General features: G+C 41.6%; 1 protein-coding gene across 1 annotated transcript; it reads left to right on the forward strand.

Moving 5' to 3' along the window:
• Positions 1-67: 67 nt before the first annotated feature.
• ARHGDIB (Rho GDP dissociation inhibitor beta) lies at positions 68-18,716 on the forward strand. The gene is made up of 6 exons (XM_061204704.1): positions 68-175; positions 9,823-10,006; positions 10,701-10,784; positions 12,687-12,763; positions 15,940-16,003; positions 18,032-18,716. The coding sequence occupies exons 2-6, from the start codon at positions 9,829-9,831 to the stop codon at positions 18,229-18,231; spliced, it is 603 nt and encodes a 200-aa protein (XP_061060687.1). The 5' UTR covers positions 68-175; positions 9,823-9,828; the 3' UTR covers positions 18,232-18,716.
• The last annotated feature ends 843 nt before the right edge of the window (positions 18,717-19,559 follow it).

Here is a 19,559-nt window from a genome sequence, read left to right on the forward strand (position 1 = left end):
AAGAGATACACAGCGCAGAGGAACAGGATTTGAGACAGCCCAGGGTTTCCTCTTCAAGTAGGTTTAAAACTTTTTTTTTTTTTTCTCACAACTTCCTTCCTGTTCTAACTGCCAGTGCTCAGAAGTCAGCCTTGAGAGACAGAGGCACCCAGGACGGAGACGTGAACCCCTGAATGTAAGTTGAAATACCTTCAGGGTAGGGGAGGCTACAGGTGAGCACAGACAAATGGAGGAATCTCTACACCAGACTACAGTCGTCTACGGTTTATTTTTTTGAGAGGGGCTGTGCCTCTTTAAAACAAACTTTATGAAAAGAAAGTACTAAGGAGGCTACAGAGAAGGGGAAGTCAGAGCAGGGAGTGGCAGCAGTGACTCAGGGGAGGCACCTCGGTGAGGGAGGGTGAGTGCTGCAGCCCAGGAGATAAATTCTGGATGTCTTGGAAAAGGGCTCTGAGTGTAACCACTGGGTGTGCCTGGCCAGGTTCCTACAAGGTTGGAGCCGGCATCTGGCCAAACTCAGAAGCAAAAAGACTGTAGATCCAAACTGATACGGAACGCGTTGGTAGATGGTGGGTTGGTGCTGGGGTGGAGATGTGTGGTTTCCTGTTTATAGGCAGACTTTAAAGAGACTGGTTGAAAAGAAAAAAAAAATGGTTCAAAGCTGTCAAATATTAAGCTCTTTTCCACTGAAGAATTTTCTGAGGATATAAGAGAAATGCATAATGAAAGCCTCCCCTAGGGTACAGTGGGATTTAATTATCCAGGGGGGAGCATGTCTATTTACTCATCACTCTATAGTGATAGCATTTCTACCACTAGCAAAAGCCAATGAGATGGGCAAAAAGATAAGTGCTGTTGTTGCCAAAGACCAGCTCTTTACCTCTGAGAGAACTAAAAGCAAACACAGAAGACACCAAACAATTTATTAAGAGATACATTCTAGAAAAATCCAAGTGGGCTCAGAGAGGACCCCCAGTCAGTGGGCCTTCAAAATGTTAGGGTCTGAATTTGGCAGCCATGAGAAGTGCTTTAGGTGTGACCTGAAATACTTTCTTCCTTTTTAGAGGATGTCCTAGGCAGCATGTTTCAGAAAGTGGTCTGTAATTAAACTCTGGACCTAGGGTCACTTGTGGCATGGGTCTGATAAACTCTGAGCTGTTCTGCTCAGGGTGGAGGAAAGCAGATTGCTCCTACATGGAGGGCCCATACTCGCCCCTTCACGTAGAGACCAAGAACCACTGAATTCAGGGTTAGCATGTTGGAGCCTCAGTGCAGGAATGATCAAGCAAAGGAAATCAAGCGGTCTGTGCTGGCCCCAGAGAGTTCAGTCATAGGCAACCATCATTCACCTTCGCCATTGCTTTGTTTCATTACATTTATAAGGAAAGATCCCTCCCAAATCCAGATATGACACAGGCATAGTAAGATCATCTTATTATTTCCTGAGATGCGTGGACTTCTGAGAGAATAGTTCATTCCCCATCCATACCGCACAGATCCAGCACACGTGGAATAACCAGGTTATAGCCGAACAAAGGCTGGCATCTTCCAGGCATTGGAATTTGGTCCTTATTTGGGAGACCGTGAGTTTGTCCCTCAGGAAGTATCCTCTGAGCAATGTCAAGGTTCTGTTTTCAGTGGAAGCTCAGAACAGCAGAGTCAATCTGATGGAGAGATGAGGGCCCCGACCAATTCATGGGAGCACAATAAATTCCAGACTTCAGCTGGCAGGAAGAGAGATGCCTTGGGGGGAGTAAAAATTAAGCAGATAGAGAAAGAGAAACAACTTACGTGGAGGGCCTTCTACGTGTCAGGTCTGGTATGAGAAATTTATAAATCTGAACTCTGAGAGGACACAGTGAGGGCAGGGAGGCTCAGAAGTGTTCAGTGACTTGGCTAAGGTCACACACTGGTGCAAAAAAGAACCAGTAGCTACAATGCCTCAGAGGGACATTTTAGGAAATGCCCATGGAAGAAACATTCTTTAATCCCACATTCTGAGCATCCTTGTTCCTGGGTCAGTGTCACTGTCACCCAGGATCTTGCATTAGAGTCCGTACTGGCACCCCCAGAGATGGGTCTCATGTTACTCCTGAAGCTTCGACATTTATCCATTCAATGAAGAATCACTGAGTCCCTCCCTGCTGGTTTGCACACACTCTGGTTTCCACAGCCAGAGCTGGTAAAAATTCACTTGGGTTTTCTTAGAGGGGCTGATATTCACCATTTGTGCTTATAAAAATTGTCTCTACTTCTGTCTAACTTTTCATGCTTAATTTACAACCTCTGTGAATGGATCGAGTAATTGCAGTGTAGTCTTTTGCCCAATAATAGCTGCCTTAATGCAATTTTCTTTGAGGATTATTTAAAATGAATGTTTGTGGAAGTAGGGTGACTTCACACAGTAGAGGCTCAGGAAAGTTGAATGCATCCGCTGAGTTCTCTCTCCTTTTGCATATGAATGTGGGTGTCCACGGGGCATTGGTGCTAGGACCACCCGCCTTCTTCCTTGATACTAAAATCCATGGATGCTCTGAGTCCTGTGCCCTCAGTATCAGCAGAGGACCAACTGTACTATGAATGTCCAGGAAGGAAGGATGTATTATTTCTTGGGAAATAATTATTTCAAGGGAAATGCTAAAGAATTCTGCTTCTAGGAATCTGTACCCTCCTCTGATTGATCTTAATGTTTATTGTATGTAACAAGACACTGTCCTCTCAGGCATTGGGTTGGTTCCTCTTATCCAGCACTGCAGTATCAGATGTTCTTGGTGGGGCGGAGGTGGTAGAGAGCAGCTCTGAGAAGCCCTGGAAGCACCAATTCCTCTAGGTCACTAGGGAATAGTGACACACCAGAAAGGAATCCAGAACCAAGACAGCTTCTGGTGTCCCGAAGGATAAACTTGGATTCCCCAAATGAGCCAAATTACCACATAGGCAGCAAAGCAGACCCAAATTCTCCTCAACTAGCTCTGAGATGGTCCAGCTCTCCATGACCCGCTGTAAAGCTACAATCCCAGATATGGGGAAAGTGGGCATATCCTGGACATCGGGAAGTGAAGATGACAGGGATGAAAGGGAATGCTGATGCTTACATAGGTACTTCTCTGATGGAAATCCCCTACTTCTGTTACTTCCACATTTCTCTCTCTCTCTCCCTCAACTTTACTCTTTTATCTAATACTCCCGGCCTGTGCATCTAGAAGCATGATCTGGCAACTTTGGGGCATGAGTTAAGTCTCCACTGTACTTTGCTCCAGAGCCAGAGGGAATTCTCTCCATTAGCCGTGCCTGTGTCTCCTGTCATTTCCCATCATTCACAGAGTGACCCCTGGCTTCACTTATGAAAGAGAGCAATAAATAGAATCTAAAATTAAATTGCTTTTTAAATAAATATAATAGTGACAGTCCCATTTTACGGCTGACTCAGTTCATAAACAATCCTTGCAATTCCCAGAACTTCTTGTCTCTTTCGTACTCCTCAAAGAGACAAAATCTATTTTTAAGAAGGAAGGAGAGGACCTTGTCAACACTGCAGATCCAAAAGAAAGCATTGGTGTCTGGCAGTCAGTTACCTTGCTGAAGCTGAAACTGTAGCAAAACAGACAGCTTCACCAGGAAGGGAGGAGACAAAGGGAACAGAGTGTTACTGAGTATCTACTATTGACCAGGACAGTCCAAGAACTTTTCATGTTTTCTCCCACTCTTCAAACCTGTAAAGAAAGATTATTATTCCCACTTTACTGGTGGAAAAACTTGGGCGCAATGAGGTTAATAACTGGCCTAAGTCCCATAAAAAGTCAATCGTGGATACACATTTTGAATTTCTGGTCCATCGGTCTCGAAGCTCAAGTTCCAGGAGACATAACAGGGTCATTTTCTATGAATTAACCAGGTGATTTGTTGCATCTAAACTCAAGAGTTTTACGTTTTCTTGCCCTCCACTTATTTAGAACTGCATTAATGGACCAGAAGAGTGTGCTCCATCCTGGAGGCTGGTAAATTCTTAAGTGCATTTCACTTTCAGTGTCTTGGAAATTTCACTGAATTTGTAAGCAAAAACACCGATTTGTGCTATGTTATACCCATGCCATGAGTACCCACCCTAATTTAATTTGGCATTTTAATTGAGCCTGAGAGGATTAAGTTCCTGCCTCAGCCCATCTAAAGCTTGGCACTGTTTCACTGAATACTAAACATAGGTGTGTGAGGGTTTGCTGTGAAAATTCACACGTGTAGGCATCTGTGAAGCAGGAAATAGATAACTAGAGTGGTGAGCACATTAAAAAAAAAAAAAGCGTGTGTGCTTTGGGGCCTTATGAAATATAAAATTGATAATTCTCCATTTCACTTCTACTGTGTAAAGAACCAAAGTCAAAAACAACCTACAAAGAAACAAACAAACAAAACAACCCTGCTCTTTGTGGAACAGGGGGTGAGCTGCAGAGGGAGGGGAGCCGACCCCAACGAGAACGTTCTATGCTCATGGGCTGGGTTCTCCCCAACCTCACCTCCGCTTCCTCTTTCCCTTTCTTGTTTTACAGGCTTCTTTAACTTAAGGAGCATTAGGGTCATTGAATTATGAAGGGGTCTCAGAGATCTTTTAACGCAACGATTTCATTTTGCAGAGGCCAAAACTGGAGGAGAGGTTCAGTGACTTGCGCAAGGGGACACGGAGCCTAGTTGCACCGAAACCCTCTTTATGTGACACTTCCCTGACTTGCTAAAGTCACCCTGCAGAGTTTTGCAAAGCAGCACTTACCTCTGCCTGTGTACCCCCCGGGGAGATTCCCACAATGACCAACGAGCTCTCCAGAGCGCTCCAGTTTCATTATTACTTTTTTTTTTTTTAAACATCTTTATTGAAGTATAATTGCTTTACAATGGTGTGTTAGTTTCTGCTTTATAACAAAGTGAATCAGCTATACATATACATATGTTCCCATATCTCTTCCCTCTTGCATCTCCCTCCCTCCCACCCTCCCTATCCCACCCCTCTAGGTGGTCACAAAGCACCGAGCTGATCTCCCTGTGCTATGCGGCTGCTTCCCACTAGCTATCTATTTTACATTTGGTAGTGTATATATGTCCATGCCACTCTCTCACCCTGTCACATCTCACCCCTCCCCTTCCCCATATCCTCAAGTCCATTCTCTAGTAGGTCTGTGTCTTTATTCCCGTCTTGCCACTAGGTTCTTCATGACCATTTTTTTTCCCTTAGATTCCATATACATGTGTTAGCATACTGTATTTGTTTTTCTCTTTCTGACTTACATCACTTTGTATGACAGACTCTAACTCCATCCACCTCATTACAAATACCTCCATTTCATTTCTTTTTATGGCTGAGTAATATTCCATTGTATATATGTGCCACATCTTCTTTATCCATTCATCCAATGATGGACACCTAGGTTGCTTCCATGTCCTGGCTATTGTAAACAGAGCTGCAATGAACATTTTGGTACATGACTCTTTCTGAATTATGGTTTTCTCAGCGTATATGCCCAGTAGTGAGATTGCTGGGTTGTATGGTAGTTCTATTTTTAGTTTTTTAAGGAACCTCCATACTGTTCTCCATAGTGGCTGTATCAATTTACATTCCCACCAACAGTGCAAGAGGGTTCCTTTCTTAATAAAGACAGCTGGAGCGACAGAGCGTAGAGCCTCAGGTCAGACCACCCGGGCTCAGATATTCATTCTGCCGCTTACACAACAAGTCTTCTTGGGCAAGTTACTTACCTCACCTTTAGTTTCCTGATCTGTAGAAGGGAATGATGATAACGGCCGTCCTTAGAGTTGTGGTGAGGACTAAATGAGATAATCCTCAAGACAGCATTTAGCACTATGTGTGATAACTGTTAGAATTATTATCATCAATTACAAAACCAGCTGTTCTTTAGATGATGAGATTAGAAAAAAGTCTGGAATTTCCATAAAATTCCTATTCTCACTTCAGCAGCACCCATAAAATGGAAAAGAGAAAAATGAGGGAGTTCCCTGGTGGCCTAGTGGTTAGGATTCCGGGCTTTCACTGCCATGGTCCAGGTTCAACCCCTGGTCAGGGAACTGAGATCCTGCAAGCTGCACGGTGCGGCCAAAAAAAAAAAAACAGTAAAAATTATAAAAAAAAAAAATAAGGAAAATTGTATTTGTAGTTCAATATACACACACAGGTAGTCTGGGAAACCATTGTCAAGATATATAAACCAGTTGGGGCTTTGGGAGAATCTGAAGTTCCCCGGAAATGAACTGTGAAATTGAAAACGTAGGAACTTTGGGGAATTCACATAAATTTGAAATAGTAAAACAGAGGTAGGTAGTCTCTTATATACACCGGTGAAATAAGGTAACTGAATGGCAATTTAGCTGACACTTGACTACAGGTAAAGGCCTTAGAAAAGGAAAGCACCTAGAGATGGTCTGCCCTAACCCTTCACTTCCCAAGATGAGGAAAGGAAGATCACAGCAGTTGGAACATTTGCTCACAGGGTTACAGCTAGTTAGTGGCAAAGCCAGAATGAAAACTCATGCATGATGAGGCCTAGTTCAGTGAGGGAATAATTATCCAAAATCAAATAGATTGACCCAGAACTCTTCCCTAAAACTGCCCCCTGTGCACCGTCGCTCTTCTGCTGGGCTTGTGGTCAGATCCAGATGTTACCTGGTATCTTCTCCTGCTTCTGAGGGCCAACGTTTCAGGTTCACAGACAGGATCCTTGGCTTGAGGCTGAGCTGTGTCATTGGTCTGGCCAGGCTTCAGAGACAAGCAAGCTTCCCCTTTAACACTCAATGCTCTGCTTCATTGTTTCCAAAAGTTACAGTTTCAAGGTCATGTTCTTAATCATGGACTTCAGTAGAATCTACAAAGGACTTTAGGAGTCCATGAACCCCTGTACTGCATGCACAATTTCATGGACTTTTTCCTTTTTTCCTTTTATAAGGACCATGACCCTTACCCGATTTTTAAAGAGCTTTGTAATCTCCAAAAAGATTAAGAACCATCAGTCAAAAGAGCTGGGCTTTTTTGATATGGCTAGATTGCTCTTCCTCCAACATTTTCTCCACTTTGGAGAATAACTTAAATATCAGTATGTGCTAAAGTACAGTGTCTTATAAATACTAGATGCTCATCAAATATTTGTGACCTTAATTTTGCTTTTAAAAAGCCTTTCCCTGAGAAGTGGTTTCCAGTCCTTTATTTGCCATATTATGACATTTTCATCTTTTCTTCCAATCAGCTCTCCAGAGTGAACTGGTTTGGGGTCATCTGACTTCATATCTCTTTTTTTATGCTATATAATTAGACCAAATTATTTTCATGTAGTCCCGAATTTCCTCCTTTTGACTTCCACAATTTCATATAGTAATCCCACATTATCCTCTGATCTTCAATGTCTTTAAATAAATTTTTGGCTCATTTTTATAGAGCAACTATTGTATCTGCAATGAATCAAGGAAATTTAAAAGTGACACAAGCCTCAGATTCACTAATGAAAAGATCAAGCTCTAGATGACAGATATATTGACTTGTCAATGATTACACTGCGAGAAGTTAGCAAATGCTGTCCTAGACCAGATCTTTCTCTCTCTCTGTCTCTGTCTCTATCTCTCTCTCTCTCCTTTCAAAATTGAGATTGGAGGGTGCAGAATTACAATTCCCTAGGTTATTAAAGTCACTTTGATCTACTGTGATGTCATCATCTCATGGTCAAACTTCAAGCACATGACTTGTTAGAACCAAGCGATATATTCCAGAAAGTCCTGCCTATGGGGGCTGAGATGCTTTCATCTGTAGATAGCTTTCCTGAGGCTCTGTCTGCAGGTTTCTTATGTGACCTCTACCCTGGATATCTGGTCAGGCTCCAGAGGAGAACCTGTCTCATCTGATTAGTCTCCTCTGGGTTGCTCTTTATGTGTGGCTTAATGGTTGTCCTTAAACTACCCACAACCTACGACCTCCACCCACTGCATCCTTCATTGTTTTTCCAACCAGTTCATTCACTTTCCCTGAGTGTTGTTTGTAACATGAGTTGAGTTAGTCACTCTGTTTATTGTGATCTTCTCTAGAGGCTCAACTCTGAGTGGAGCTGGTTCTGTAGCTGAAGCAAGAGTTACCATAGGAACAGGCCTACATGCTTCCTTCCTACACAGGAAGTGGACCTGGGCATTGCAATACTGTTTTCAGAGTTGATCAGGAGTCACAGTGTTTGGCTTGTTATTTTGCTGGAAGAGGATTGATGAGCCAGGAGATATGATTTCTTTTCCTTTCCTTTTTTTATTCTGTTAAAACTGCTTTTGTTTGGCTTCACTTCCAAATTATTTTTCTTCCTGTTGCCAGTAATAGTGACATTGAGACTCGAAACCATAACTGATTTTGGCCAGACACAGCTTCACTCTCAGGGGACTTTATAGAGATTTGAAGAGTCACTCAGGATGAGATGTGATATGTATTTTCTTAGTGTTCTGCCACTTCCAAGCACTAAAGCCTTTACCCAAGACAGGGAAGAGAGTTACCCTCAGAGCAGAACAAAAGGAAATCAGGACATTATCTCCTTCTCCAAATATCTCCCTTGTTTCCCCAAATAGCTCCATTGCTGCCAGCCATGGGGCCTGAAATTCTTCCAGTAGAGATTTCTTCCTCTTTATTAAGACATGGCATCTCACCCAGCTATGTGAACTTGGGCAATTCTCTTAACCTCTGGGTTTCAAGGTTCTCAATGATTAAATTAGTGTTTGGAATATATTACCTCTAAGGTTCATTTCAGCTCTGAAAATCTCTGACTATACATGCCCTAAGAGGAATAATTTTTAAATTTATTATTCATTCATCAGCACTTAAGTGTGAATAATTTTACTAGATCTTCCCTCAATGTTTTAACACAAAACAAGTAAATATAAATGATGATGGAAGAAGACAGACCCCAGAGTATGCCCAGGTGAGGTCTTAGAGCATAAGGTCAGGGGAAATCTCGAGAGGGTAGAGAGGTACTAAAAGGGAAGTGGAAATGGATAGAAGGTACTAAAGACACAGTTACAATTTGTCTGGAGGAATTTAGAGTCCTTTGTTATTTTGTGTCCTTTCAAAAGAACAGAAGATCTTTATATAGAGAACCTATTAAGTCAATGAATGAACGCTTATAAAATGGCTGAACTATTCCAGTGTCTTGGGAGATTCAAGAGAAACACAACACTTAGTACCTGCCCTCAAGGAATTATTAGCAGTGTTGGGTGAAAAGCAATCAGACACTCAGGCAGGTATCACAGGGACCTACAACTTCTCATGAGTTACCTTTGAGCTCTTGCAGGAGTTCAGGGAAAGATTCAATGAATGGGAAAGAGCTAACTTTTTTTAGCATGTACTTGAAACCATCATAACTGGGATTGTACACTGAGCACTTTGACACTGGCAAGGCTGGCTGGATTTGGAGGACTGTGATAATTTCTATAAGTATATGAACTAGGGCCACTCATTATTGCCCGGGACAGCTTGTGCTATGTTGTTTCACTTGTTTTACAGAATTCCCAAAGAGTTACTTATTTTCTGTCAGTTTCATTCAGTGAACGGGAGGGACTCATCACAGTGTGGTAACATTCAGGCATGTCAAAGGAAAGCCTGGAATGCATTATATTCGTATTTTGTGAAATAGAATGAAGCTGAATTAGTGGAAAATCTGGAAAATCACTGACAATTACACAAGTTCATTCGGGCAAAAATAATGCTAAGAACAGCCCCACAAACACCGTTCATATCCACTGACTTTTGGCTAATAGACCGTCATCTCTCTCTCTCTTTCTTTCTCTCCCTCCCTCTCTCTGTAGATCAAAATGACTGAAAAGGCCCCAGAACCACACCTGGAGGAGGAGGAGGAGGAGCTGGATGGCAAGCTCAATTACAAGCCTCCACCACAGAAGTCCCTGAAGGAACTGCAGGAGATGGACAAAGATGATGAAAGTCTAACTAAGTACAAGAAAACGCTCCTGGGGGACGGTCCTGTGGTAGCAGGTGTGTGTGTGCAGAGATGGGGGGCAGGTGGAGGGACACTGACAAGGCAGACATTTCAGCTACTCAGGAGCAGTTGCAAAGGAAAGTGTACCAAGTGCTTCCAGGGTTAAGTGAGTGAGGTGCAATCTCTATGTGCCGAATCAAGTTATGGACCAGATACTTAAGTTTTCTTTGGAGATAAGGTGCAAGTTGACATTGAAATAGATAAAAATAACACATATGGAGGGTTTAGAAGGAATTTCAGACTACCGTTCAGAATTGTATTTTCTCCACGATTGCTCACATTCTGTCTTTTTCTTCTCTTTCTCCTTCTCACTCCTTACCTAAATAACCATCTGTTCCACATACACATACGCAATGGCGGACTAAGACATGGCCCAAAGATATGGATGGGCCGTGACTAACCAGCAGAGTACCCATAGCCACTCAGGAAATGTCTGCTATTGATGATTGAGATGGACCTACAAGTACCTGAAGCAGAAATAGCATCACTAGAATTTATAAGGCCACTAAGACCAAGCATGGTGAATCTGCCACTTCCATTTCTATTTCTCCTCCAGATGGAGATATCCCTTTTCTTTTTTATCTTCTCTCTCTCCTACTTGAAATGCACACACACACAGACACACACACACACACACACAGTACATAAATACCTCTTCTCTGTGCTTACATTCCCTTTTGAATCCTGCAGACCCAACAGCCCCCAATGTCACTGTCACCCGTCTTACCCTGGTTTGTGAAAGTGCCCCAGGACCAATCACCATGGACCTCACTGGTAAGTGGACACATCTTTTCTGTTCAGTGGGGCCTAATGGCATCACTGGGTAAACTGGTTTTTGTCCTCTGCCCCAGCAAAAAAAAAGAAAAATCCTAGTAAAGTGAATTCTAGTAAGGTATGCTGAGACCAGTTCACAAATCATAGTTTTCACAGTATTTACTGTGCTTAATGAAAAGCCCAATCTCTGTCTCTAATTGAAAAGGGGTCAGGTGTAAGTACTGGATATATCTACCTATATCATATTTATTTCAGATTTTTATCTCCACATGCTAGCAGGAGAATTACTATTTGTGTAAAAAGACTGCTGATGGAAATGTTAAGAAGCAAGCTGTATGCTTCTGAAATGGTAATATTTATACAATCTAAACATCAGAGAAAATATTGACCTTACATCAGCTACAGAACTTACCTGAAGACAGGAAGCAATCTAAGACCTCCTGAATAATGCTAGGAATTCCACTGTTAAATACACATTATTTAACTTAAAGCTCTGATTCTTTTAAAGAAGCAACTTCCCCCACTAAAGGTGTACAAATTAACATGTTATTTTCTTTCACTTTATTGTGACAAGGGTCAAGTCCTTTCCTGAGACTTAGGTCTGGAGGAAATGAGGAGAGATGGGGAAGGTGGGTGATTTGGGGGAAATTGGCAACTGGGAGGAATGAGGAAAGGGCCACTGAGCTAGGGGTTGGGGGCATGAAAGGCAGGTCTTTAGTAAAAAACAAAAAATCATTACCAGATTCAAAAAATGGACTCATGAGGCAGAATAAAGCATGAGTCTAGAACAGTAGGCTTAGCAGCAAGGTGGTTCCCCTCACACAGGATACATCCACTCTTTACCTTATATGGGCTTTTTGTCAGAGAGAGGAAATTGGAGGCTAAGACACACTTCCTATTCAACCGAAATCATTAGAGCACACATTCAACTACCTCCATGTTCTAGCATCTCTCCAAGAGAGAAACTGTCTCTCTCTCTCTCTTCGGACCTCAGACCTCTTCCTGTGCGAAATTGCGTAAAGTTACCAGGTACAACCGTCATTTTGCAAGATAAGGTCTGAATTAGCGCTAAGGAAACCTGCTCTGTTCAGAAAGGCTTGATGATATTGCAGGGAAAACTTGGTCTCTGTCCTCTTTTCCCAGCAGCAAGAAAACCAGATTCAGTTTTCTGTCACAAAAAAGCTATGGAGGTGAATCCCAGATGTATACATAGGATGCTGGTACCAACTCTGTACATGAAGCAGCTGCACAGAACTGTGCAAAACATACAAACACACACACACACACACAGTCACCCCGAATGTCAAATTATACAGGATCACATTGGGAGAGGAGCAGAGAAAGATCACCTCTCTAACCAGGGTACAGGAATTAGGGGCAGATCTCAGTTTTATGGAGCCTGAAGCTTTTATAACTTAAGTGATGTTTCCTTTTCCTTAAGAAAAATAATATGAAATTGCAAATGCAAAAGCAAAATTAAGTACAAAAGTGAATTTTGTAATGAGTACAAAATGAGTACATTTTTTAAAGCTAGAAAACACCACAAATGCTAACAAATCTCCAAAAACAAATAGCTGGCACTCATATAATATTTTTCTCCTATTTCTTTATTTGAGGGGTGGGGGCAGAGTCTTTAACCATAATGTCTTGCATATTCTTAAGGTTGCAGTCAAACCTGGGGAAAAGCTCTATCACATTTCTTTCACATCTGGCTGCAAGATTTCAGGCATTTCAAATGTGTGTTTGTGCAGCAACTAATCTCAGACATTCTTTGACTTGAGGACCATGTGGATCATGTTGCTCTGAGGAGCCCAGCAAATGGCTCTGGAGCTTCAACTTCATTCATCTCCTTGTGAATGTCCTTCCGAGGAGAATTAACTGTTTCAAAATCCACTTCTACAGGGGATCTGGAAGCCCTCAAAAAAGAAACCTTTGTGCTAAAGGAAGGTGTTGAATATAGAGTCAAAATTAACTTCAAAGTAAGTATCTGGTTTTGTATGTTTTAATAAAGTTTAAATCCTTCCTATAATCAGAGGAAGAAAAAATCAAATTTCATGCGTTATCACGTTTGCATACTTTTTGTTTATTTCTCTTTTTTCCCTAGACTGTCCTCTCCCCAATCCTGGGCTCTACCTGTTAAAGGTGCACCTTTGCTTCATGCCTTTTTCCAGTCAGGACCCTTCCCTTGGACTCTCCCTTGATCACTGAAGCCAATGGGATCCCTCTCCTGGGACCTTCTAATACTCCCATCCACAAGACACACATTACTCTGTTTTATACCATTTGTATCATTTCTCCCCTATGCAGCCTAAACACCTTGAGAGAGGGAGAGACTATCTATCCCTTCTTTGCAATATTTCAAGTAAAACTTTGTAAATGGTAGATATTTCATGACTATTTATTGAGAAATAGATAAATGAATGAATCAATTAATAGGAAAAGAAAACAGAACAGCTAGAGCCTCAGCTCTAATTGCTCAAGGATATATAAATCCAGGGGATGTGGTCCTTGGTAAATAACTGGAAATTACAACTTAGTTGTAGAGCAGGTAAACAAGTAAGAGCAAAACTAAATAGGAGATAAACTGACATAGAATGAATAGGCCCATATCCCAGTGAGCAGCCAAAATCAAGGAGAAAAGTAACCTTGACTTTGAAAACAAATGAGTTAGAAATTCACTGTTTGCATTTAATTACTTATATGTGCCTTGGTTGCCCCTCACTCCCACTTGGTCACTTCCTCCAGGGCTTGGGCTCCACCAACAAAGACCCCATCTGCCCTCTCTATTTGCACACCAGCCCTTCTTTCTCCAAGGTTCAGGATATGATTCAGGGTCCATGGACAATCATTCCCCACCACATACAAATATGTCTCAAAATAATTTCCTTCTGAAAATATTTGTTGATGCCTACTCTATAATAGACACTCTATAATAGTCACTTACTTGTTTCCTGTATTTATTACTAAAGCACCTGAGAGTTTAGTAAGGCATTGTATCCAAATATGCTTCAAATGGGTTTCACATCAGTCTAATTTCGAATCATTAATGCTACTGCCTTAATTTTCAATTTAATAAGCAGTTGGGATTGACACATATACACTAATATGTATAAGACAGATAACTAATAGGAACCTGCTGTATAAAAATAAATAAATAAAATTCAAAAAGAAAATGTTGATGTGAATAAGATGAGAAGGAAAGGTCTGGTGCATGGGCTTCTGCCATGGGTGGGAAGGCTGGGGTTGGGTCCTCGGCAGTCAGGGTTACCCATGAAGGCGATGAAGGAGGTGGGCACAGAAAGCAGTTTTCAAGTCCCATCTACTTCAGAGATTTGGCCTTGTCTCTAACAGGGAAAGATCACTCTCTATGTGTAACCCACATAAAGTCGAACTGCCCTGTGGCCTGTCCCAGCGTGGATCGAGGAAGAAACATCAGTTCAAAACCGAAAATATGTAATTGGAAAGTGATTTAAATCTTTACTGATGTCTCTTGAAAAATGTCCAAGAAAGTTTGCATTCATAACACCAGCAACACATCCTAGAATCCTCTTTCACTATCTCTCTTAGTTGCTCTCAAAGTTCTTCTCTTTCTTCCTCAAAACTTAAAAACACTCTCCAAAAACTGGGATGGTTCTTTTAGTTTCTCCCCCTTTTCCTTCTGCCTCCCAAGGAGATGTGGTATATGTGATTTCCATGGCTCTCACTTTTATTCATGCCTCCAGTAAACTGTCTTTTCCTGGGGTGGAAAAGACAATTGGGAGGGATGTGCAGGCAGAGGAAGAGAATAGCTAGGAATATTTATACTTTTCTTTTGTCTGTCTCAACCGTATTTATATTAAATGAACACTCTATGCAGCATTAGAAAAACAGGAGTCTCTTTATTTTGAAGCCCTTATTTACTACTCTGCCACCATTCCCGTGTTTTGGTCTTTTAACCACCAGACCACATCTTCTACTAGGCCCAGAAGACCAGCTTAGAGACTTCTAGAAAGATGCATTCATTTTTCCTATTTCTATGAGTCACATGTGGAAGTCAGAGGAATTAGAAAGTTTGGGTTTCATTTCATCACAGTTTCTTCAATGAAGCTGTTTTCATTCTGTCTGCTTTTCGTAGGTTTATGCTACAGATTTTACCGAGTGACAGTTTCAAACCTCAGCTGGCAGTATTCACTGCTATGCTACCTCATTGTCAACAAAACAAAATGTAGCACTGACAGATTGCTTTAACTATTCTGTCCAAAACAAAAAGGGAGTCCTACCTATTGTTGAGGAGAAACTATTTTTAAGATGCTTTAATTCTTACATCGGTGGACAATTAACCAAGCCATCCAGCTAATGCTGCCATGCCCACTTTAATTTGTTTGTATAAACATGACCACTGTATAAAATTAACAGAGAGACCAGTTCAGTCCTAGGTAGAATGAATTATGGAAAAACAAAGTGCTTGGGCTGTCTATATTTTCATTCTGCTTTAGTAAATTTTCTTTGAAAGGCTTGGGAAAGTGGCAAGATCTCAGACAACGTCTGAAAATGACAGCCATCCAAAACACTTGCCAGATGCAAATGGATTTCACCTGTTATTTACATATAAGGGGGATGTTTTCCTGTGACCCATCTCCTCATCTCTAGACTCCAATCACAGTTACATTACAGGCAAAATCATCTTCTAGACCTGATTTTCCATTACGACTTTTCTCTTTGTTTTTCATATGCTAGGTGGATCATTTCTGAAGTTAGGATTTTTCAGATATTTACACAGTAGTTCCCATTAGTACCTTTGTAACCTAAAACAAGGGTGGTCTTCTGGCCAGTAATATCAGGGAGGGGGAGATCAAGACCATTCTCTGGACCGTTGAGGAAGGAGAAATGTAATGAAGAATATTGAGACCATGTTGTAATTAACTATCCCCTCCCCAACACCAAAAATCACAGTATTAGACAGTTACAACCAGATTGGTAACGTTGACTCTTGTGACCTCCTCTCTCCAATGTCTGCCTCATCACCATGCTAAAAGACAGTAGTAACTTATTCTGAACCAAATCTTCAGTCCTTTCGTCCTCAGAGAAGCCTCAGCTAGGTAGGATCAGCATAAAAGATGAGGAAAAATGAAAGACCCTCTCTAATCTGAATCGCTTGGATCCTTCCCATCTACAGGTGAACAAGGATATTGTGTCAGGACTGAAATATGTTCAACACACCTACCGGACTGGGGTGAAAGGTAAAGTATCCACACTTTCCATTGTCCCAAACTCTGCTTCTCACTGACACTTAAACTTCAGGTTATTAGCAATTTTCAGTCCTAGACTCATTTAAGAATCTGATGACAGCTGTGGACACTCACCCTATGAGAGGCACACATATACTTCTGACCTACATATTAATGGCAAGTTCTATATTCAGGAAACTTAGTTAAGACTGGGTCAGCCACTAACCTTCAGCATTCAGCTTCTGGAATTCAACTTAATTACTTATAAAGGGGAAGAGTAACCAAGATAAATTTGAATCAAGGTACATAAATGTACTCTTAAAATTAAAAAAAAAAAAAAAAAAGCAGTTCACAAGTATAAAACCTGGGTGTCAGAGAAATCCAAGATAGGAAAGACCTATCCAATGGGAGGTGGTAGCAGCATATGGGGGGCAGGTGGCGGGGCAGAGGGGTGGGAATAGTGCTCAATTTCATAAACAAAGAAATAGAAAAAAGTACTCTTTCTAGAACTGAGAAAAGCTTTGTAACTGGAACAAATAATATCACATTACTTAACGTGCAGTTTTCTTAACAAGTTGTACCTAAGGGTACATGCCGTGGGAACCTGTCTTCAGTTGTCTTCCATTAATATGGGCAGGGAGAAGTGAAAGGTGGAAGGCTGATGGAAGCACTTGTAAAGTTCCCTTTTACCTGAAGGTGTCAAACAGCATCCCCCAGAAGTGTGAAACAATAATGTGTAGGTCAGTTCCTCCAAATCAATCAATGAGGGCTAGGGAAGACATTGATCAATTTGCATGACATAGAGAACCACTCAGTGACTCAAATGCCACAGAAGATTGTTAACCTGAAAGATCTTGGTTGATCTTTCCAATACCTAGTCTCATGAAAAAATAGTTCAGTTTCCTATTTTCCTTTGGGCGTAAAGACTGTGGTGCTTCACTCGGGCAAGAGGTCGATGACGTGTCTGTAGCTATTCCTCCAAGCTTATTCAAAACAACAGCCAACTAAATGTCACCTGCCTGCCTACCTACCTTTACTTATACTTTCTAATCCGTACTATTCTTAATATATATCCCAGTTACCTATTAATAACTTTGGTTGGCTATTTTTACCATCTGTCCCAGTCTGGCACTATTTTTTTTTTTACCAAATTATTGGTTTTTCCTTTTCATTTAATTATTCCATCCATGAATTCTGTTCATTCTGATCCCCAGCTGTTACCTTATCTCCTCCAACTGTTCATAGAATGATAGTTTGTAGATAGAAGACCCTTGAAGTTCATTATATAGAAAAGAAAGAGAGGTTCCAAAGTGTTAGGTAGTTGCAGAGCTGAAGCCAGAACTCAGGTCTCGACTGGTTTGAGATATTTTTTATGGAGATATAATTGACATATAACATTGTATTATTTTGAGGCTTATAGCATAATGATCTGATATATGTATATATTGCAAAATGATTACCAAAAGTTTAGTTAATACCCATCACCACACAGAGTTACAATGCTTTTTTCTTGTGTAGAACTTTCAATATCAACTCTCTCAGCAACTTTCAAATATACACTAGAGTACTGGTAACTATGGTCACCATGCTGTACATTACATCCCCAGGGCTTACTTATCTTATAACTGGAAGTTTGTACCTTTTGACCACCTGGGATTTTTTTTATGGTATAATCTGCTACATCTCCATAAAAAGAGTCTTGATCCCCATGGATTTAGGGCACTGATTCCCCACCTTCCTGAATCTCAAAATCAGCTGTGATGTGTTTTAAAGACACTGATTCTTGGGACCCCCAGCAGATCACTAACCTTTGCGAGTGGGTCAAAGAATAGTGTATTATTAAAAAGAACTCCAATTTAAAAAAAAATGTTTTTAAGAGAAAAAAAAAAGTTGCCCCAGGTAAATCTGGTGTTTAGCCAGGATTGGAAACCATTGCTCTTGGCTTTGATCACAGTGAACTGTGCTCCAAATTCTCCAGTGTGCAGTGTTTGTTTTCCCTCCACCAGGCTTTCACCTTAATGAACTTTTCTTTCTTCCCAGTGGATAAAGCAACATTCATGGTTGGCAGCTACGGGCCTCGGCCAGAGGAGTATGAGTTTCTGACTCCAACTGAAGAGGCCCCCAAGGGCATGCTGGCTCGAGGCACTTACCACAACAAATCCTTCTTCACGGATGATGACAAGCACGACCACCTTACCTGGGAGTGGAGCCTGTCCATCAAGAAGGACTGGACAGAATGAGCGCCTCTGCCCGTCCCTTTCCCTACCTTTGCCGCCCAGAAGAGCCCCATCCCTCCTCCCTGATCACAGCTGAGCCCCTTCTCCAGCAACCTCCACCTTCTCTCATCGCTGCGTCCTCTCCCACACTGTCTCTCACAGTGGTTCCCCGAACAAGATGCTTAAAACCCAGGCTTTAATCCTGCCCCACCCTTCTGATCCCCTCTCATAGCCAGATCTCCCCAGTTCTCCATCCCAACAGACAATCATTTAATATTCCCTCTTTTATTCCCATTCGAGCAACTAGAGGCCAGGAAATGGGCAAACTAGCACTAACAGTCCTTTTGCCTTGGGTCCCTGTATCTCCTTCCCATCCCTGGATTCTCCTGTGGTTGCTGCTCGTTCACTGAAGGTCCCTAATCACATTCCCTGCCAACTGGGGTTCTTCTTTACTGGGAGACACTGTAAACAGCACAAGAGTACAAGAATAAAACAGTTGTATGATCAGATTGAGACCCTCATTTCTTTGCTTTCTTCCTTCAAACAAATATGGTAACCGGATGGTTCCCATTCATGAGTTTCCTCAGAGGAACTGGGGCATAGCACAGTACACGTGGTGTTACATCATTGGGAGCAGTTTCGTTCCCCTGTTCCAGTGCAATGGGCAATGAGCTTTCAGGATAGGAATCGTAGGAAATCTCAATTTATTTTATTTTATAGTATGATCATATAGAAGTTTCTACTAAGCTTGAGACTTATATATCCCTCTGCCTGTGAGAATCTCTCGAATTTCCACAGGCACCTGGGCCACATCAGGCACTGTTTCTCTCCTGCTTAAGATCTTTCAGTGGCTTCCCATCACCTACGAAATAAGACAAGCTCCTACACTTAGAATATAAAGCCCCCTGCGATCTGGTCCCAGCGTGCCTTTCTGCCTGGATTTATCATTCCCTTTTCTGGTAATACTAAATTACTAATAATTATCTCTCACACCACGTTTACATCTCTGTGCTTTGGCTCTTTACATGAAACTCCCTTTCCACCTTCGTTGCTTCGTAAAATTTTATTTACCCAGGACTCTGTTTAGGCATCCCCAGCAGGAAGAAAGCCTTCACTGGACCCCACCAGTGTTTAAAATGTCCTTAGTTCATCCTCTCCTAGCACCCTATGAGTTTCCCAATTTTATAATCACTTTCCATTTTATATTTAAACGATCTGTTCATTTGCCCATTTTTCACATAAACAATCTAGGCCGGGAGAGGTGATCAGGTGACAGGTATCATTGTATCTCTAGTGCATAGCTCAATACCCGGCATAGAATATTTTATTTAAATGAACTGACCTGACTTTCT

This window comes from Eubalaena glacialis, chromosome 11 (assembly GCF_028564815.1).
Source record: "Eubalaena glacialis isolate mEubGla1 chromosome 11, mEubGla1.1.hap2.+ XY, whole genome shotgun sequence".
NCBI lineage: Eukaryota > Metazoa > Chordata > Mammalia > Artiodactyla > Balaenidae > Eubalaena > Eubalaena glacialis.